This window comes from Mrakia frigida (genome assembly GCF_051309035.1).
Source record: "Mrakia frigida strain ATCC 22029 unplaced genomic scaffold BDY24scaffold_30, whole genome shotgun sequence".
Taxonomy (NCBI): Eukaryota; Fungi; Basidiomycota; class Tremellomycetes; order Cystofilobasidiales; family Mrakiaceae; genus Mrakia; species Mrakia frigida.
In genome coordinates, this window is record NW_027481251.1 from 326,306 (window position 1) to 341,932 (window position 15,627).

The window sequence follows — 15,627 nt, forward strand, 5'->3', positions numbered from 1 at the left end:
TCCGCGTCTCGTCCGTTCTTTACATTTCTTGACCAAACAAACACAAATTCTCTCTCTCGCACTACATGGACACTTTCGATCTACACTTCGCTTTCTACAGTTTTCGTCCTTGTTCTCTCGCTTCGTTACTTCGTTTCATCGTTACTCTTCAAACAGGCCTCTTTCGTGATTTCGGAACCCTATGCCTATGATCCCTTCACCATCACCAACAGCCCTTCCTTCCGTATGAGAGTCGACTCATCTCTCTCTCCACCAGAACCGCCCTTCCAACCCTCCCATCGTCCCTCTCGGTCCATCTCTTCCTCCTCCTCTCCGAATCCAGGAGAACACGGTCGTTCCTCTCGCTCCAAATCCTCGACTCGACGCTTCCTTCTTCATCCCTCCCATCCACGCTCCTCCACCTTCAGACCTCGAGAACCTACCTCAGTGGAACAGTATCAAGGATCTGACGCCGATGACTCGAACTCAACGTTAGCGGAAGACGTCGGGGAGCCTGAGGAGGAAGGAGAAGGGAGCTCGAAGAGGAAGCGGATGGCAGCTGGAGGGAGGAGGAGGGTTCGTTCAGCTGCAACTCAAGCATTCGGCCACTCAGCTCAGCAGGAGAGGTACGATCGGTTCTTTGAGAAGCTAAATCCTGTCGTCCGCCACTTTCTTGGTTGGAGGGAGAAGGAGGGTGTCTCAACGGGGAGATCTAGAGCCTGGTTGTCGATCTTGAATCGAGTCTCGCCGGAGGTAAGCTCGTTCCGTTTTCTTCGAAGGAACTCGGGACAGCATCAGCTCTCTAGTCATGGGCTGATCAAAACTGACCTGCTCGCATCATCTCTGACAGGTCGAGAGCTATCTTCTCGCCTTCGTAGCCTCCGCCGTAGCGATTTCTTCGGTTCTACTCCTCTTCTCAAAGACCGACTTCCTCCAGAGGAGTCACTTCGAAGCAGATGAGAAGGTGGTGATTATGGGATCTGTGAGTGGCTTTGCTACCCTCAAGCTGAAGTTTCGGCGGCTGACCTTGAGTTTTTCGTCGTCTTCCAGATGGGTGAGACTCGCAGCCCGACGCGTCGCCCCTTCACTGCGTCGCTTCCACTCCTGACCATTCCTCCACCTTTATCCTCCCAACGTTACCCACATTTAGGTGCCAGCATCGTCCTACTCTACTCCCTCCCCTTCTCGCCAGCCTCCCAGCCCCGTTCTGTTCTTCTCGGGCACCTCGTCTCATCTTTGATCGGTTGTTCGGTTTCTCGCCTTTTCACCCTGGCCGGTCCTTCGCACTACAACCTGTACCTCACCACCTCATACCCCGACGGAGGATCCATTGTCTGGATCGCTGGAGGTTTGGCGACTTCTCTGGCTCTCGTCGCGAAGGTGTGTCGTCTGATCTTCACTTTCGAAACCTCCGTTTTTGCCTTGTCTCTACTCTTTCTGCCCAGTCACTTGCTCTTACTCTTCATCCTCCATTCATTCCAGGCTACGAAGTCGGTTCATCCACCTGGTGGTGCTACAGCACTGCTTTCTTCTAGTTCGAAAGGCGTCGCGAAGTTGGGCTTCCTTCTCGTTCCGATCGTTCTCATTTCTGCTCTTATCCTAGTGAGGGATCTCACTTCTCCTCCATTTTTTCTTTCTAGATCCTTAAAAACCCCGCTCGATTTGGTCCCACCGTTGACTGACGCTTCTCAACCTTTGACGCGTCGTCTTTCTCCCTTTCCTCCCTCCGCCTCAGACCCTCAACGGACTCGTCCTCATCAACCTCACTCGACTTCACTACCCAACCTTCTGGTGGACTGCTCCCTCGCCTGTCCCTCCCGCTCCACCTCTACCAGAACACGATCCTCCAACGCATCCGTCAAACATCCACTCGATTCCCCTTCGCCTCTTCCCTCATTCCGACACTCGTCGAGCGGCAAGAAGTCCAGGAGCTCGGAGTTCAAGTCAAAACCGTTGGGCTTATCCTGAAGCGGACGAGGTGGATGAGGGAAGCGATTGGCTGGACGCCGAGACGGACGAACGATTCGGCGGAGATCGCGCCGTCGCAAGATCGGTGGAGCTGGCGAGGATCCAGGAAGGAGTAGATGAGAGACCTGTCAGAGGAAGGACTATTTCGAGATCTAGTACGATGGTGAATACTTAGTTTGAGAGGGAGGAGAGACGCGGATCTACTTCCGTTAATTACAGCCCTGCTCCGTTCATTATCTATTTGCTTTACGAATCTTCATGATACTTTGATGACTAGCGCTCTTTCTCATTCGAGCAAGTAAGTCTCTATTGACTGTAAATTGGGAGGAAGGGTTGATCGTGGAGTGGGAAGGAGAGGCGACCTCCCTCGTTTCGTTCGAGCTCACCTTCCCCTCCTTCCTCCCAACTACTTCAAGGGCCCTCAAAGGCTCTCCCGTCCTCCCTCCCCTTCACCACAGATGGAACTGAATGGTTGTCTTCCTCCAGCTCAACTGTCGAACCTGACAAGGAGAGAGTGAAAGAGGGTGGGGAAGTCAGGTCGCTTTGAGGAAGTCGGAGGAGGGGAGAGATGGAGAGGAGTACAGTTCGACGAAGAAGTTCGTGCAGAAGGTTTGATCTCGTTCTCTTTCTATATTGATCCCTCGATGCTGCCTACGTTGTTGTTTGAAGAGAGAGACATCACTTCTGCTCCGTTCGCTCTTCGAAACAAAGAAGAGGAGGAAGGAAAGCGAAGCGAGAAAAAGAGAGAAGAGATCGAGAGATGGAAAAAAAACGTAAACAAACATGGACTCAGGTTGCTTGGTCCGATCTGTTGCCAGAACTATATCTTGATCGAACTTGGGCTGTGTATAGAAAGATCTCTCTCAATCGAGCGTCGAGAGATAGAGAGGACAGCGAGCTGAGCTTCAAGCTGCGACGCGTCGTTGCTTTGTCGCTACCAGCTCGGTTCCGTCCTCCAGTCACTGTGGTGTTCTGTTGGGGACCGAAATCCGATCTTGAATACATAAGCTCTCGGCATGAAGTTCGCCCTTTTCCGGTACGAGAGGCTCAATGGAGATGAGTTCGACGCGGTTCTGGAGCTTGATCCTTTCGAGTTGTTTCGATGCTGCTCCCCCTTGCCTTGCTGTCCCCATGCGCAATCAGGTGAGCAAATAGATACTACAAGTTACCTCTCGTGCCATCTCTACTGTCTGCCTCTTTTTCTGGTAGAGGGAATAGAAGCACAGCGCGAGAGAGAGAAAAGCCAACAATCGATCACACCCACGACTCTTAGACGCGTCGATGTTTGGCGACGAGGAGTGGTTGCGGAAGGCAGGACGAGGCAAATTTTGAGCTTTCAAAAACTGCACCGAGGAGCAGCTGCATACATAACGTCAGGCCTGTCTGAGAAAAAAAAAAGAAAAAAAGGAGGGGTTACGAGAGCAGAGCATGTCTCTGCGGAGGGTCGATCATGGAAAGGGAGCTCTGATCTCTTCCGGTTCTCGCTCTCTCGTTTGCTCTCAAGTTTTTTCACTCCCTTCCCTTCGCGAGGGCAACAGTCCAGACCATGATCTTGAAAGCGACCTTGTCCGATCCCGCTGCTGGAATCACAATTTAAGTCCTCTACCCCAAACTGATCTCAGAGCGGGAGGGAAGAGCTCGAAGACGGAGGAGAAGCCACGTTTCTTCGATTCCAAGAGAGGGATGAGAAACGAGGCCAGCCCTTCTTTTCCTTCCTCTCCCTAACCTTCACCTTTGACCAAAAATCTGCTCTGCGTTCTTCCCTCCTCTCGACCTACCCTCCCTCCATCAGTCTATACAACCAGCGAGACCACCACCCTCCCCATCAAGCCTCCATCGCACGATCTCATCAGCTTCACCTCTCTCTCTCTCAGCTCTCCCTCCCTCCCTCCTCCCTCCCTCCCTCTTCCCCCTTCGTTCGATTCGAGGTCGACCTCCGGATGCCTGCGTTCGTAGCGGCCCTCGTGGTAGCTCCTTCCCTCTCGTCGTCGACGTTGGGATCCTCCTCGCTGTTCTCTCCTTTCGACGGACGACGGAAATCGATTTCCGGAGGACTCGCTCAACCCTTCAGAGAGTCCTCCTCTCCTCCTCCTCTTCTTCAACTCTCCTCCTCTACCTCACTATCCCCACCACCACCTCTACACGGATTCGGTTCGAGACCTTCCTCTCCTGGGAGAAGGAAAGGAGGAGGAGGCAGGAGATCTTCAACGAGGCCCAAGACGAGCGAGAGCTTGAAAGAGGCAGCGGCAGCTCTCCTCTCCTTCCCTCCCTCGGACGGACACTCAGCAAGCAGGATAGAGAACGGATCACGCTCCAACTATTCGGAGAATTTGGTCAACCTACTGAGAGCGGCAGGAGTTCCAGGTGAGCAGTTTGCTATCTATCTCTTCCCTCCCTTCTTCCGGTCGCTCGCCCGTGTCGCAGACTGTCCGAGCTTGAGCACGAAGGGCGATCGTCCCAAACCTTTTATCTACCCGATAGTCCTTCGTTCCTGTTCCAAACTCCGCCCATCTCTCGCACTCTTACAGGAGAGCGGGAAGAATTAGAGCAGCAGACAGGAACCACTTCATTGACTGGTCTTGGATCAGGAAGGCGGAGAGGAACAGCGAAGGGGGTTCAGTTTGGATCGAGAACGGAGCCGTTTCCCTTCCCTACCTCTCCTCCCCGCGCTCACTTCCTCGCCCCGCTGCAATCAACCCGGATATATCATTCGAACGTCGAGGAATACCTTGGCCTACGCTCTTCTGTCAAGAAGACGAGGGAAGAAGAGGGAAGGGACGGATCGATCACGTTGCGTCTATCGAATCGACTTCAGCCCTTTGACTTCGCTGACCTCTTCCTTCCTTCCCTCTTTTTTCCCTTTCTTCTCTCGTTCCTTTTTTTTTTCCAGTCTCTACTCTCCGAACCACGTCTCAAATCCAATCTCATATCTCCCTCGCCAGTCCTCTCCCTCCAACACCAACCTCTCCAACGCCGCAATCCCTCTTCCATCAGCCCTTCTCCCTCGCATCTTCGTCCTCCTCCTCCTCGACACCACCATCTATCCCTCGCTCACGATCTCCTTCGGCTCAACCGTCACAAGCCTTCATCCTCCTCCTTCCTCTCAACGACCTCGCTCCTTCAACCCTAGCAACAGCCAAACTGATCAAGGAGAGCGGGAAGACGCCGAGCTCGATCTGTTTCGACCTCGAGCACGAAGTCGGAGAGAAAGAGTGGGAGAGGACGTTCGTGGAAGCTCTGGCGGTGATTGAGGATGTAGAGAGGAAGAGGGGTGGCTGGGGCAAGGAGGTCGTCGTTGCTGGTAAGTTTTCTACACCACCTTTCCCGAGACGACAGACTGAAACTGACCGACGCGTCTTTCCAATCTAATCTCTCCGTTATTTTTTCAGCCTACTCCGCCAACCCGAACCTCACACCAGAAGCCATCGAACGCTGTCGAAGAGCAGGTGCTGATGCTGTCATCTATCCTCCTTTCAACGAGGCTTCTGCGACCATTGAGCAGCTTCAGCAGGTTCGTTCTCGTCTCCCGAACCTTCGGCCGTCTCAGATGTTTCGGTCCTCTTCTTCCTCCCCTTCCCTCTTGTTCTTGGCTGATATCTCATCGTGTGTTTTTCGTTCTACGTACAGGCTCTATCCTCTCATCGACAGCACTTCGGCTCGTTCAGCTTCGACTCTCCACCTCCTCCTCGCTCCCGCTCTCAACCTCATGTCGACCCTCAATCCTCCCAGCATCCTCTCTCGCATCTCACCTCCCCGCCCGACACCCCGCCATCACCTCCCTTTTCATCTTTCACCCCACTACCTTCCTCTCCCTCCACTCCAAAAGTCGGATCCTCCTCTCGAACCCAAACCCTACCGCCGTCGTCGTTCAAGGCCTTTCAGTTCTCGTCGGAGTCTCCAACGACGCCGACAGTCTCTTTGAGCTTCCCGAGCGTGTGTGCAGCGGATCCAGCAGGACCTCGACGAGCGAGTGTTGATACGGGAGGGTTGGCGTTGGCGTTGGAGCGGGCTCAGAGGATGGAGGAGGACGGGTTCGAAGACGGGATGGACGAGGGAGGAGGAGGAGGTCAGCGTCAGGAGGACACGGTTCTGGCGGAGGTGTTGAGTGAGATGCATACGCAGACGAGGATGGCGATAGATGGTGCGAGAGAGGATTTTCCTAGGTGAGTCTCGTCGCTTTCGCTCGCTCCGGTCGACTCGTTGAAGAGACGTCGAACTTCCCGCTGACTCACGCGTTCCTCGTTCTGGCGTTTGCTTCCCAGTCCTCTCGACGAAACCCGTCGGATCGAGTTGATTAGAGAGATGAGCACCTGGAACTTCCAACCGCACAAGCTTTCAGCCGACGATCTCTACCACTGCTCGTGCATCCTCTTCGAGGCGACTCTCTCCATGGAAGGTCTTTGGGAACTCGACATCCCTCTCGGTGAGTTTCTCTCCCTCTTTTTCGTCGTCCCTCACGTACTCGAGCTAATTTTCATCTTGTCTTTTCCTCCTCCAGACCAAATCCACCGCTTCCTCTTCTGTGTCCAGTCCATCTACCACGCTCCGAACCCTTACCACAACTGGACGCATGCGACGGACGTCCTTCAGGCTTCCTACTCGTTCCTCGCCGCCGTTGGAGTCGTTCCCTCGTTCGACTACCTTCTCACGACTCGCTCAGGTCGACCGGAAGAGCCGTGGAGGAGGAGACCGGTGGCAGGAACGGGCGGGAAGGAGGAGAGAGCGAGAGAGGTCCTTCGACCGCAGGACGCGTTCGCTCTGATGGTGGCTGCGATTGGACACGATGTTGCTCATCCAGGGTTGTCGAACGTGTTCATGGTCAGTACAGATTCAGCTTAAACTTCTCCGCGTCGTTCTCGACGAGGCGTCGGCGCGTCCTTTTCGAGTCGCTCACTTCGGATCGCTGACCTCGTCCTCTTCCTTCTTCCCCTTACAGAAAAATGCCAAAACTCCAATCTCCCAAGTCTACTCCGACTCCTCAGTCCTTGAGAACATGCACTGCATGCTTATCACCTCCCTCCTTCGCAAACACGGCTTCGACTTCCTCTTCTCAACTCCCACCGCCGTTCCCTCCTCCGATCCCTCGTTTTCCCTCCATCAACGACAACGCTCCTCCACTAGCAGCTCTCCTCCTCTAACACCACCCCTCTCCGACGTATCACACCCTCCTCCCATCTTCCCAACCTCCTCGTTGCCGTCTTCGCTCGATTGGACGGACTTCCGGACGATCCTCTTCTCGAGCATCCTGGCCACGGACATGGCGATGCATTTCGGTTGGATCCGAGAGCTGGTGGAGCTGGGAGAGAGATTGGCTGTTGAGAAGGAGGGCGATGAAGGTGTTTCTTCGGAGTTGGGGACGTCGAGGAGCGAGGAGGAGTTGAGGAAGAAGGATCGAGTCAGGATCTGTCAGGCGATTCTGAAGTGTGCGGACATCAGCAACCCCGTGAGTTTCTCCGGCTTTCTTGCTCTGTAGATACTCGAACTGACCCGCTCGATTCTCTTTCGTCTTCGATCACAGACTCGACCTCACGAAGTCTCGAAGCACTGGTCGACGGTTCTCCTCGAGGAATGGACGAATCAAGCCGAACTCGAGTCAGGTCTCCAACTTCCCGTCTCCGTCGTCAAGAACGCAGATGCTGCTATCCAGGCTAAAGGTCAAATCGGGTTCTTGGATCTCTTCGTGTATCCTCTCTTCAGTGCTTCGGCTACGGTGATGCCTCGTAAGTTTCCGACGCGTCTCATTCCTCTCCCTCTCTCCGACTCGATCTGACTTCTTTATTATCCTTCTCTAGAGCTCTCCGTTTACGTCAGCTGCTGCTCCGATAACCGAGCCATCTGGGCAGATCGTCTCCAGCACCTCACCGCGGATCCTTCAGCTTCCTCTCTCCCCATCCCTCCCTCCTCCCCAATGAGCTCCGTCTCTTCCGCCACAACCATCTCCATCCCCTGCGACGCCAGCTCGGTCTACAGGTCGCTCTTCCCCTTGACGCTCCCACCCTCGCTTCTCGCAGGAGGAGCAGGATCGGAGGACAACGCTTCTTCGGACGGGTCGACGACTTCGACGATTCGAGGGAGCGGAGCAGCTGGAAAGAGGACGATGCAGGCTGGGAAGAGGGGAGGAGTGGAGTCCGGAACGTCGCCGAAGAAGAAGGGGCTGGGTTCGAGTAGGAGATCCGAGTCGGTGGATCTCTCTGCGTCGAGGAGGAGTTGAGCCCTTTCGTCGCTTTCTCTCGTGCTCGTTTTTCTCTCTTGCATCTTCATCTTCCTTCACTTTGGCCTATGCCTCTACACCTCTATTTTTGTCTTGCTTCTTCTTCGTTCCTTCTTCGTCTTTCTCCCTTCCTTCCTTTCCGTTCTTTTTCTCTCTCTCTTTCGTCATTGTTTTTCCTTCGTCGCTTCTCAAACCCCCATCATTGTTTCTTGAACCTTCATACGTTTCCCACGTCATCTCTTTGCCATTCTTCGTTCACGCCCCATCTCTCTCTACCTCTCACCTCACGTTTCCCCCCTCTCTCACACATCATCTTGTCTCTTTCTCTTACCTATCGACTCGCTTCGTTTTTTCCTCTCTCTCTCGCTTTCTATAACTCTCCCTTTTTCTCCCTCGTGTTTGTGTGTACTATTATCTTGGTCGATAACGATGTGTTGATGCGCTACGAACAAACTGGCGGGACCATTGGCATGGGACCGTCGCGACTCAGTCAAAGGGATTCGACAGCTTCGCCTTTCAAGAAAGTAGATAGTAGCTCGATTTCCCAAAGCCAAACTAAACTCTGAGGGCATCACACGGTCAAAACTGTGGGCATAAAGCAGAAAACAAATCGATAAAAAAAGGCGACCAGCGACGCGTCGTTTCTTCAAACCGAACAGTTCAACTTCTCTTCACTGTCCCTTCCGGCAGTCTCAACCCTTTGCTCTTCACTCCATTCCTTGTCCATACCCGCAGTCTTCTCGATATCGTACGGATCCTTCGGGGAAGTTTGAGCGTTCTTCGAAGCAAAAACCAGAACGGTTCAGCATCTCGATACGCCTTCAAAAAGCTCGAAAATCGTGGCTCGAAGTCACTCACGTCGGGCTCAGGGCTGCAGTTCACAGCTCCCATCCTCGAGAGAGCTGGCGGAAGAGTCTCTCGCTCGTCAGGGAAGGGACGGGGGATCGAAGCTCGAAAGTAGTGTGAGTGAACGCGGGATCAAGACCTTGACCGACGAGCTTTTTCTTCGATTCCAGTCTGAAATAGCCGAAACCAACTGACTGAGTTTGTTTCCGATTAGGCTGCACTTCGGGTATCATGGCGATCCTTTGTCTCGTCCTGAAGCGAAGGGAGCAAAAGAAAGGAATGGGAGCCGAACGAACGAAGGAGGGACGGACGAGAAGGTACTGAGACGAGCTCCCCTCTCTTCCTTCAGAGACTGAAAGAGTACAAATTATGAAGGTTCGAGGCAGCGTAATGTATCGTCAAGAATCGTTAAGAGAAAGGAAGCTAGCGTCAGGCAAAGAAAGAAAGAAATAAACTAGAAGGAGGCTGGCTGGTCAGGAACGGCGGTGACTGCTGTACCTCGTCCGAAGCTTTGAGCTGGAGTTCGAGCTAGAGAGAGGCTAAAAAGAAAATTTAGGAACCTCCTCCGCCACACCTGTCACGAGAGAAAAAAAGGAGCGGGAAGCGGTCAGTGGTGACGCGACGAACGGCTCGGCGAGAGAACCGAACAACAAGAACGAACCCTCCTCCTCCTCCCCCTCCCCCTCCACAGCCTCCTCCACCTCCTCCTCCGCCACCTCCACAGCCTGATGAATCGAAGGAAGATTGGAAAAGGTCAGATCGAGCAAAGACGCGGTGAAAGGAACGAAAGCTAAACTCGCCTCCTCCTCCTCCCGCGCCGCAAGATCCGCCAGCACCTCCACCACAACCCCCTCCTGTAAATTAAGCGAGATAGTAAGAGGTAAGCAGATGTTCTACGAGAAAAACGAGGGGAAGGAAGGGGAAGAAGAGAAGGCGAGAACTCACCGCCGCAAGCTCCTCCTCCTCCCACTCCAGCCCCCACAGCGCAACCTCCTCTGGAAACGTTTTTTCCGTCCATCTGATGAGCAGAGCACTCTCCTCCCATCCCTAAAATGGAGAGGAAAGGCCGAAGAAATAAATCAGAAGAGAAGAAAGTCAGCTCGACGCGTCGACGTCCCTCTCTCCGTCTTCGTTCCTTCGCTTCGACAACACAGCACTCACCCCAAGCAGCAACACCGCCAGGATAAGCTCCAGGCATTCCAACCCCCCAGTAGAGCATGTAGGGACTGGTCAGGTAGGGATCTTCGTTGTGCTGCCTGCTCCGAACGAGTGAAACGAAAGGAGAAGGAAGGTCAGCGACTGCGACGGGATGGGAAGGAAGGAAAGACGAATAGACGGGGTGCAAACCTTCTCGTCTTGACATCTCCACCAGGGTTGTTCTTGAGCCATTCCTTCTCGGCCTTCTCGTCTCGTTTAGATCTGCAGGGCAAGCAAAGAAAGCGAACTTGTCCGATCAGAACCCGACGAACATCGACGCGTCGAAGCGTCCCGCTTGAAGCTCGAGCTCACCTTATCTCCTCCCTCACCCTCTTCTTCCTTTCAGAAAATCGATTACCAAGGAGGGTAACCGCCGAATGAACCGAAGGGTGGGAGCTATCTCGTTCTTCGTCGTCGATCCAGTCGTCTCCAAGCGGCGTTTCCTTCTTCTTGTCCTTCTTCCAGAACGAGAGCGAGGGAGGTTTCGGAGCTTCTGGAGCGCAACCACAAGTCGAATAAGGGACTCCGTACCGTTTCTGCCAGGCGAGAGCGGTAGTTCGGTAGGCCATGTCGAGAGCGCTGGAGGGAGGTTGGAAGAAAAACGGGGAGAGGAGTCAGCGTTGTGGGTCTCGAGAGAGAAGCTGAGAGAGAGACAAAGAAACAAACTTTTCATCGACCTTATCGTCGTGCTGGTTTGGGGTTGAAGAAGACAGGAGACCAGTCAGTCGAGGTCGATCTGGAGGGAGAAAAAGAGAGGAACGAAACGACTCACGTCGACGAACTGCTGGACGAAAAGAAGAACGTCGGTTCGGTACGTCGAACCCTTGAGCTGATGAGTGTGCCAGCCTTCAAAGGTGAAGAGTGGGAGAAGAAGTCGAGAAGGTGAGACGAGCAAGACGGAGGCGAGACTCGACGAGAGGAAGACGCGACGCACTGAGATCGATGTCGAGAGCTGGAAAGAAGGACGAAGAGGAAGGATTTAGCCGATTAATCCAACGATATGTCGAGAATGGTATCACTTACTGGGGCAAACAAACGTCCACGGGTGAGCAGCCATGAGCTGAAACGAAGGAGGCAGAGAGTCAGGGCGCTCGAAAGAGATCGAATTAGGAGCAGTCGAGGACGAAAACTCACGTCGAGGAAAGCGTGGTATCTGTAATTCATCGAAAGGGGAGCTCGAGTCAGTTCCAAGATCGGAAGAGCAAGCCAAAGACGTTCGAAAGAAGCGACTCGCCTCCCAATGGATCTTGAAGGAAGGAAGACGTTCTCGTCGAAGCGGTGAGGTTGAGTCCATCCGAGATCGGTCATCTTCTGAATGAAGCTGCCTTGTCGAAGAACCTGTAGTCGAAACAACCGAACAAAGTTTGAGGGAAGGAGGCAAAGTCAGCAAACGAAGAGGGAAAGAAACGAAGAATAAGGCGGTGAAATAAGAACGAACCGCGCCAACAAGTTCGACTCCAAACGGACTCTCCCAGTTGTAGTAGCTCCAGACCTTGCCTGAAACCCAGAACGAGCGAAACAGGGGTTAGTCGCCTCTCGAGGATGGAGCCACAAAAGCGAAAGAAACTTCTATCGAACCCACCCAGCCTCTTCTTCAACCCTCCCAACTTCAGAATCAGTCCTTGCTTCCTCAAGGCCACATCGAAAGCCTGATGAATATCCGCCATGCTTCCTCGGTAGAACTGGAGCAGCCTGGCCGAGTCTCCGGCGAGAGCGAGATTCTGAGGAGTTGGGAAGCTGAGGGAGAGAGCGGTGACGATGTCGGAGGAAAGGTCAAGGATCCTCTGTTCAGTAGAGGGTCTGCCGGAGACTGGTTCGAGAGTTAGGCCACTGGAAGGAACGGGGAACAAGAAAGGAAGAGACGAAGGGGAGCGGAGTCAGCTATCAAAAGAAAGGGATCGAACGAGCGACGCGACTCACGGCAGCAACCCAGTCCCCTTCCTCCTCCCTTCCAACTCCTCCTTCACCCTCCCCAATGTATTCGCAAATTTCCTCAACTCCAACTGCTTCCTCCCAAACACCAACCTGCACCCTCCGCACGCCGCTTCGAACTCCTTCTGAGCGTACCCTCTCCCGATTTTGGGCTTCAAGAGCCTCTCCCCCTTGAGCCCGAGCACCGCCATCTGATCAGGGACGGGAATGGTGAGCCAGGGGACTTGATTAGGTCGAAGGCAAGCAGGGCAGTTGACGGGGAGGGTGTCGCTGAAGGAGGTGGTGTGAGGGAGGTTGGGCGAGAGACCGTGGGTGAGTCGAGAGAAGGTTTCCGCTTGAACGGGGGAGTGGGTGAAGAGGAGAGTTGAACGATCGATTTGAGAGGTGATGAGGAGAAGAGGGAAAGAGGACATGCCGGAGAGGGAGGGTCGAAGGACGAGGTCGCAGTGGTAGACCCGTGGATTAAGACTGTACGCATGCCAGGCCATGAGAACGTCTGGAATTGGACGAAGGGGAAGAATATTGTCAGCTCTAAAGTATACGTCTACAGCCAGCAACGACATGAAAGATCTACGAACCAAGAGGCGGCAGCTCTTCCTCCTTGAACTCTTCTCCAGGTCCTTCCTGCTCCCTCGCCTCCTCCAGCCCTTTCCAATACTTCTCGAACCTCCAAGCTGATCGTTTGACGAAGAGAGCCCATTTCGCATCGTCGTCGAGAGGAGGTTGGATCTTGGCTACTGCTGGGTCGCAAGGAAGACCGACGATGTAGTGTTTGAGGGAGTCGAACGCTCCGAGCTGGAGAGAGGAGGGAAGGGTCAGATCAGGTCCAGTCGAGGGAAGTCGAAACCTCTTTTGCGAGAGTTGAGGGAGGTTGCTGGTGTGGGTGTCGATGGGAGAAGGGGTCTTGCCTGCGTCGCTCGACCAAAGACCTCGAAGCGCCGGCAAGCGCTTCCTCCTAAATCTCAAGCGAAGCTCGACTACTACCAGACCGTATTTGACGAAGAATTCCAGTGGCACTCACAAGCAGGAGATGAGCTTTGACTTCTTGAAGGTTGACCACTGCAGGCGAGCGAAAAGGAGAAGAAAGGAGGGAAGGGGCGTGAGCTCGACTCTTTCGTTCTTCTCGCTCCGTTTCCTCCTTCTCGACACTCACGAGGTGCTACATCGTGACTCCCAACTCTGAACGTCTTGGGAAGCTGAGTCTTGGGATCTACTAGTCCAGGATCAGGGTAGTCGGGGGGTGGTTTCGAAGCGTCTCGAGAGTGAGCATAGGAAGGAGGAGGAGCCGCGGAGGAGGTTGACGCTTCCGACGCTGAAGGATCGTCCGACAGTCGTCCCTTCTTTTCTTGGTCGAGGAACGAGGAAGCGGGAGCCATAGGCGTAGGTGTATAATTAAATGAGTTGGGTCTGAGGGAAGGAGATGGTGGTGGATGAGAGGGAAGAAGAGGTGTTGGGGGAATATCGAAACGGGCGGAAAGGGTGGAACGGTTTGTCACCTGCTGCTGTCTCTCCGACCTTACCGACCTCTTAGACTTTTCCCTGCTCTGTTACTGCATAGCCTCACTAGGGAACCGCTAGGAATCTGTACTTTCAGGAAGGGGGCTTGGAGTGACATCCTCGAACGTTGCGCTCGTCGTCGTTTGTCGATCCGTTCGTTTCAGCCCACAACAACGAGTTGCTGCGATGAGACCGATATATATATATATATATAACGCAGCTTATCCTCGTTCAAGGACTCGTCGTTTGTTTTCCCCGACCTCGTCAACCGCTTCAGAGCCAAAGTGGGCAGACGCGTCGCGCGGTTCGTGAAATTGAGCTCCTCCTTCTCCTGCCTCCGCTCTTTAGTGCGGTATCAGGGACCCTGGAAGACGACGATCTTGAGCGCATTGCATGTACAGGAGTTGGGTGAACGAAGACCTGCGAGAAGAGGAACGCCCACCGAGAGAGGGAGGATGAGGCCTCGACGTTCGACCAAACGGCTCGACCTCCTTGATATTCCGAAAAAGGGCAGGTAAGTCGAAACGACGAGACGATAGGATATATGGCTGCGAGCTGACTACGTCTTCGGCAGTTCACAGATATCTCGGGAAGACTCAAGGCGACGAATAGTCCAAACTCACGAGCTCAACCCGTCCTCTCCTTCCTTCTTGCTCATCCTTTCCAAAACCACGAGCCCAAGATTCCAATACATCTCATCACTGTCCACCACGCACCGGCGAGCCCTTCCCTGCGTCCACTGGTGGTATCGTAGCTGCTAATGTCGATGTCGATACGGTAGTCGAAGGAGTTGAAGGAGGAGGAGGAACTGTTGAGGTCGAAGCTGTTGTCGATTCGGAACCAGGAACTGGAGTGTCGTCGAAGCCGAGGGAAGCCCAGTCTGCCTTCTCCATGAGTCCGCTGAGGGATAGATAATCAATGATGGGTTCCGATGGGAGGAGGAGAGGGTAGGAAGGCGAGGAGAGGGAGGAAGGAAGAGGCAAGATGATTGATTGATGAGCTCGCGTTTCTTCACTTCCGTTCCGTCCTCGCTTCCTTCGTTCCACCACCGAAGCAGACCTCTTCTTGATCAACAGGAAGACACGAGGAATGAAGTCGTACTCACTGGTCGAATCTACATTGAAGGTAGGCTTTGCTGATGTCTCTGCACTTCTCGCTTTTGGCAGCGTTCTTGCGAAGGCAGGAGAGGTACGACTTCATCACCGGAGAGCAATCGTCTGAATGAAACGATGAAGAGGACATCGAAGTCAGCTTGAGTAGTGTATGAGTTCCCATCTCATCCTGCTCCCTGTGGATGCGAGCTCAGGAGAAGGAGAGGGAGGAGGGCTGAAAGGAAGGGGAAGGGACGAACGATCGTGATCGAGTGGGAAGGATCCCTTCTCGGGAGGAGAGACTGAGAAAGAATCGGAAAAATTTCCTGGGCGACCGAAGGACATGGTGTAGGAGGAGAGAGGGAGGTGGGAAGGGTTAGGAGAAAGGTTTCGATGGAGCTGAGTGGGAGTTTGGAGAGAAGCAGAAGTCGGAGGTCGAAAGCGAGCTCACCTTTCTTCTTTCCTTCCCGGCGCTCACTTGCCTAGAAAACAGCCATTGACCAGAAACGTGAAGTCTCGTAGATCGTGGTACGGAGCTGAACTTCCTCTGCCTCTTACACGACTTCTCAAATGCCGCGCTTTCTCGCCCGCTCCTCTCGAAGACTTCTTTGGGTCGACTCGTCTTCTCGACTTCCTTCTTCCTCTTTTCGCTCTACTATCCCCCTCTCCTTCCTTCTTAGACTCTTCTTTCAGCTTCTTGCTCTGTAGCTGACCTTTATGTCTTAGTCCCCAGTCCGAATCGTTCGCCGTCGGGACTCTTCCTTCTACAACCTCACCGTCGACTCCCTTCCGGCCTCCTCTCCTCCTCGCCATCCGTTCTCCTCAACGCCCAGCCTCAAGATTTTCCTGCTACACGACATCGATCCGACTTCCCGATCTTTCAGCTCAGCTCATCCCTCTTCAATT

At 53.8% G+C, this 15,627-nt stretch overlaps 4 protein-coding genes across 4 annotated transcripts in view; 2 read left to right on the forward strand and 2 right to left on the reverse strand.

The window, feature by feature from the left end:
• The window catches only part of BDY24DRAFT_371770 (HPP family protein), a gene marked incomplete at both ends in the record, with an annotated part of 2,760 nt that extends 638 nt beyond the window's left edge, over nucleotides 1-2,122 (forward strand). Inside the window, 4 exons of the mRNA XM_076638170.1 lie at nucleotides 157-732; nucleotides 830-961; nucleotides 1,030-1,581; nucleotides 1,715-2,122. Coding sequence (XP_076494020.1) covers nucleotides 157-732; nucleotides 830-961; nucleotides 1,030-1,581; nucleotides 1,715-2,122 — 1,668 coding nt within the window. The remainder of the gene's footprint in view (nucleotides 1-156; nucleotides 733-829; nucleotides 962-1,029; nucleotides 1,582-1,714) is intronic.
• Nucleotides 2,123-6,249: 4,127 nt separating this feature from the next.
• Nucleotides 6,250-8,158, forward strand: BDY24DRAFT_343673 (3',5'-cyclic nucleotide phosphodiesterase; the record flags this gene model as incomplete). Its single annotated transcript, XM_076637527.1, has 6 exons — nucleotides 6,250-6,343; nucleotides 6,446-6,765; nucleotides 6,884-7,285; nucleotides 7,325-7,390; nucleotides 7,421-7,667; nucleotides 7,740-8,158. 6 exons carry the CDS (start codon nucleotides 6,250-6,252, stop codon nucleotides 8,156-8,158), a joined length of 1,548 nt encoding a protein of 515 aa, XP_076494021.1.
• Nucleotides 8,159-9,556: 1,398 nt separating this feature from the next.
• Nucleotides 9,557-13,509, reverse strand: BDY24DRAFT_417697 (uncharacterized protein; the record flags this gene model as incomplete). The annotated part of the gene is made up of 18 exons (XM_076643758.1): nucleotides 9,557-9,578; nucleotides 9,666-9,729; nucleotides 9,841-9,858; nucleotides 9,950-10,051; nucleotides 10,166-10,260; nucleotides 10,352-10,423; nucleotides 10,514-10,780; nucleotides 10,868-10,890; nucleotides 10,974-11,047; nucleotides 11,136-11,153; nucleotides 11,225-11,261; nucleotides 11,336-11,539; nucleotides 11,640-11,698; nucleotides 11,784-12,031; nucleotides 12,122-12,629; nucleotides 12,712-12,928; nucleotides 13,155-13,192; nucleotides 13,287-13,509. 18 exons carry the CDS (start codon nucleotides 13,507-13,509, stop codon nucleotides 9,557-9,559), a joined length of 2,289 nt encoding a protein of 762 aa, XP_076494022.1.
• A 777-nt stretch (nucleotides 13,510-14,286) lies between these two features.
• COX19 (Cox19p) lies at nucleotides 14,287-15,143 on the reverse strand. The gene is made up of 3 exons (XM_076641723.1): nucleotides 14,982-15,143; nucleotides 14,736-14,847; nucleotides 14,287-14,530 (listed from the first exon to the last, which is right to left on the reverse strand). Exons 1-3 carry the CDS (start codon nucleotides 15,064-15,066, stop codon nucleotides 14,329-14,331), a joined length of 399 nt encoding a protein of 132 aa, XP_076494023.1. The 5' UTR covers nucleotides 15,067-15,143; the 3' UTR covers nucleotides 14,287-14,328.
• Nucleotides 15,144-15,627: the final 484 nt, after the last annotated feature.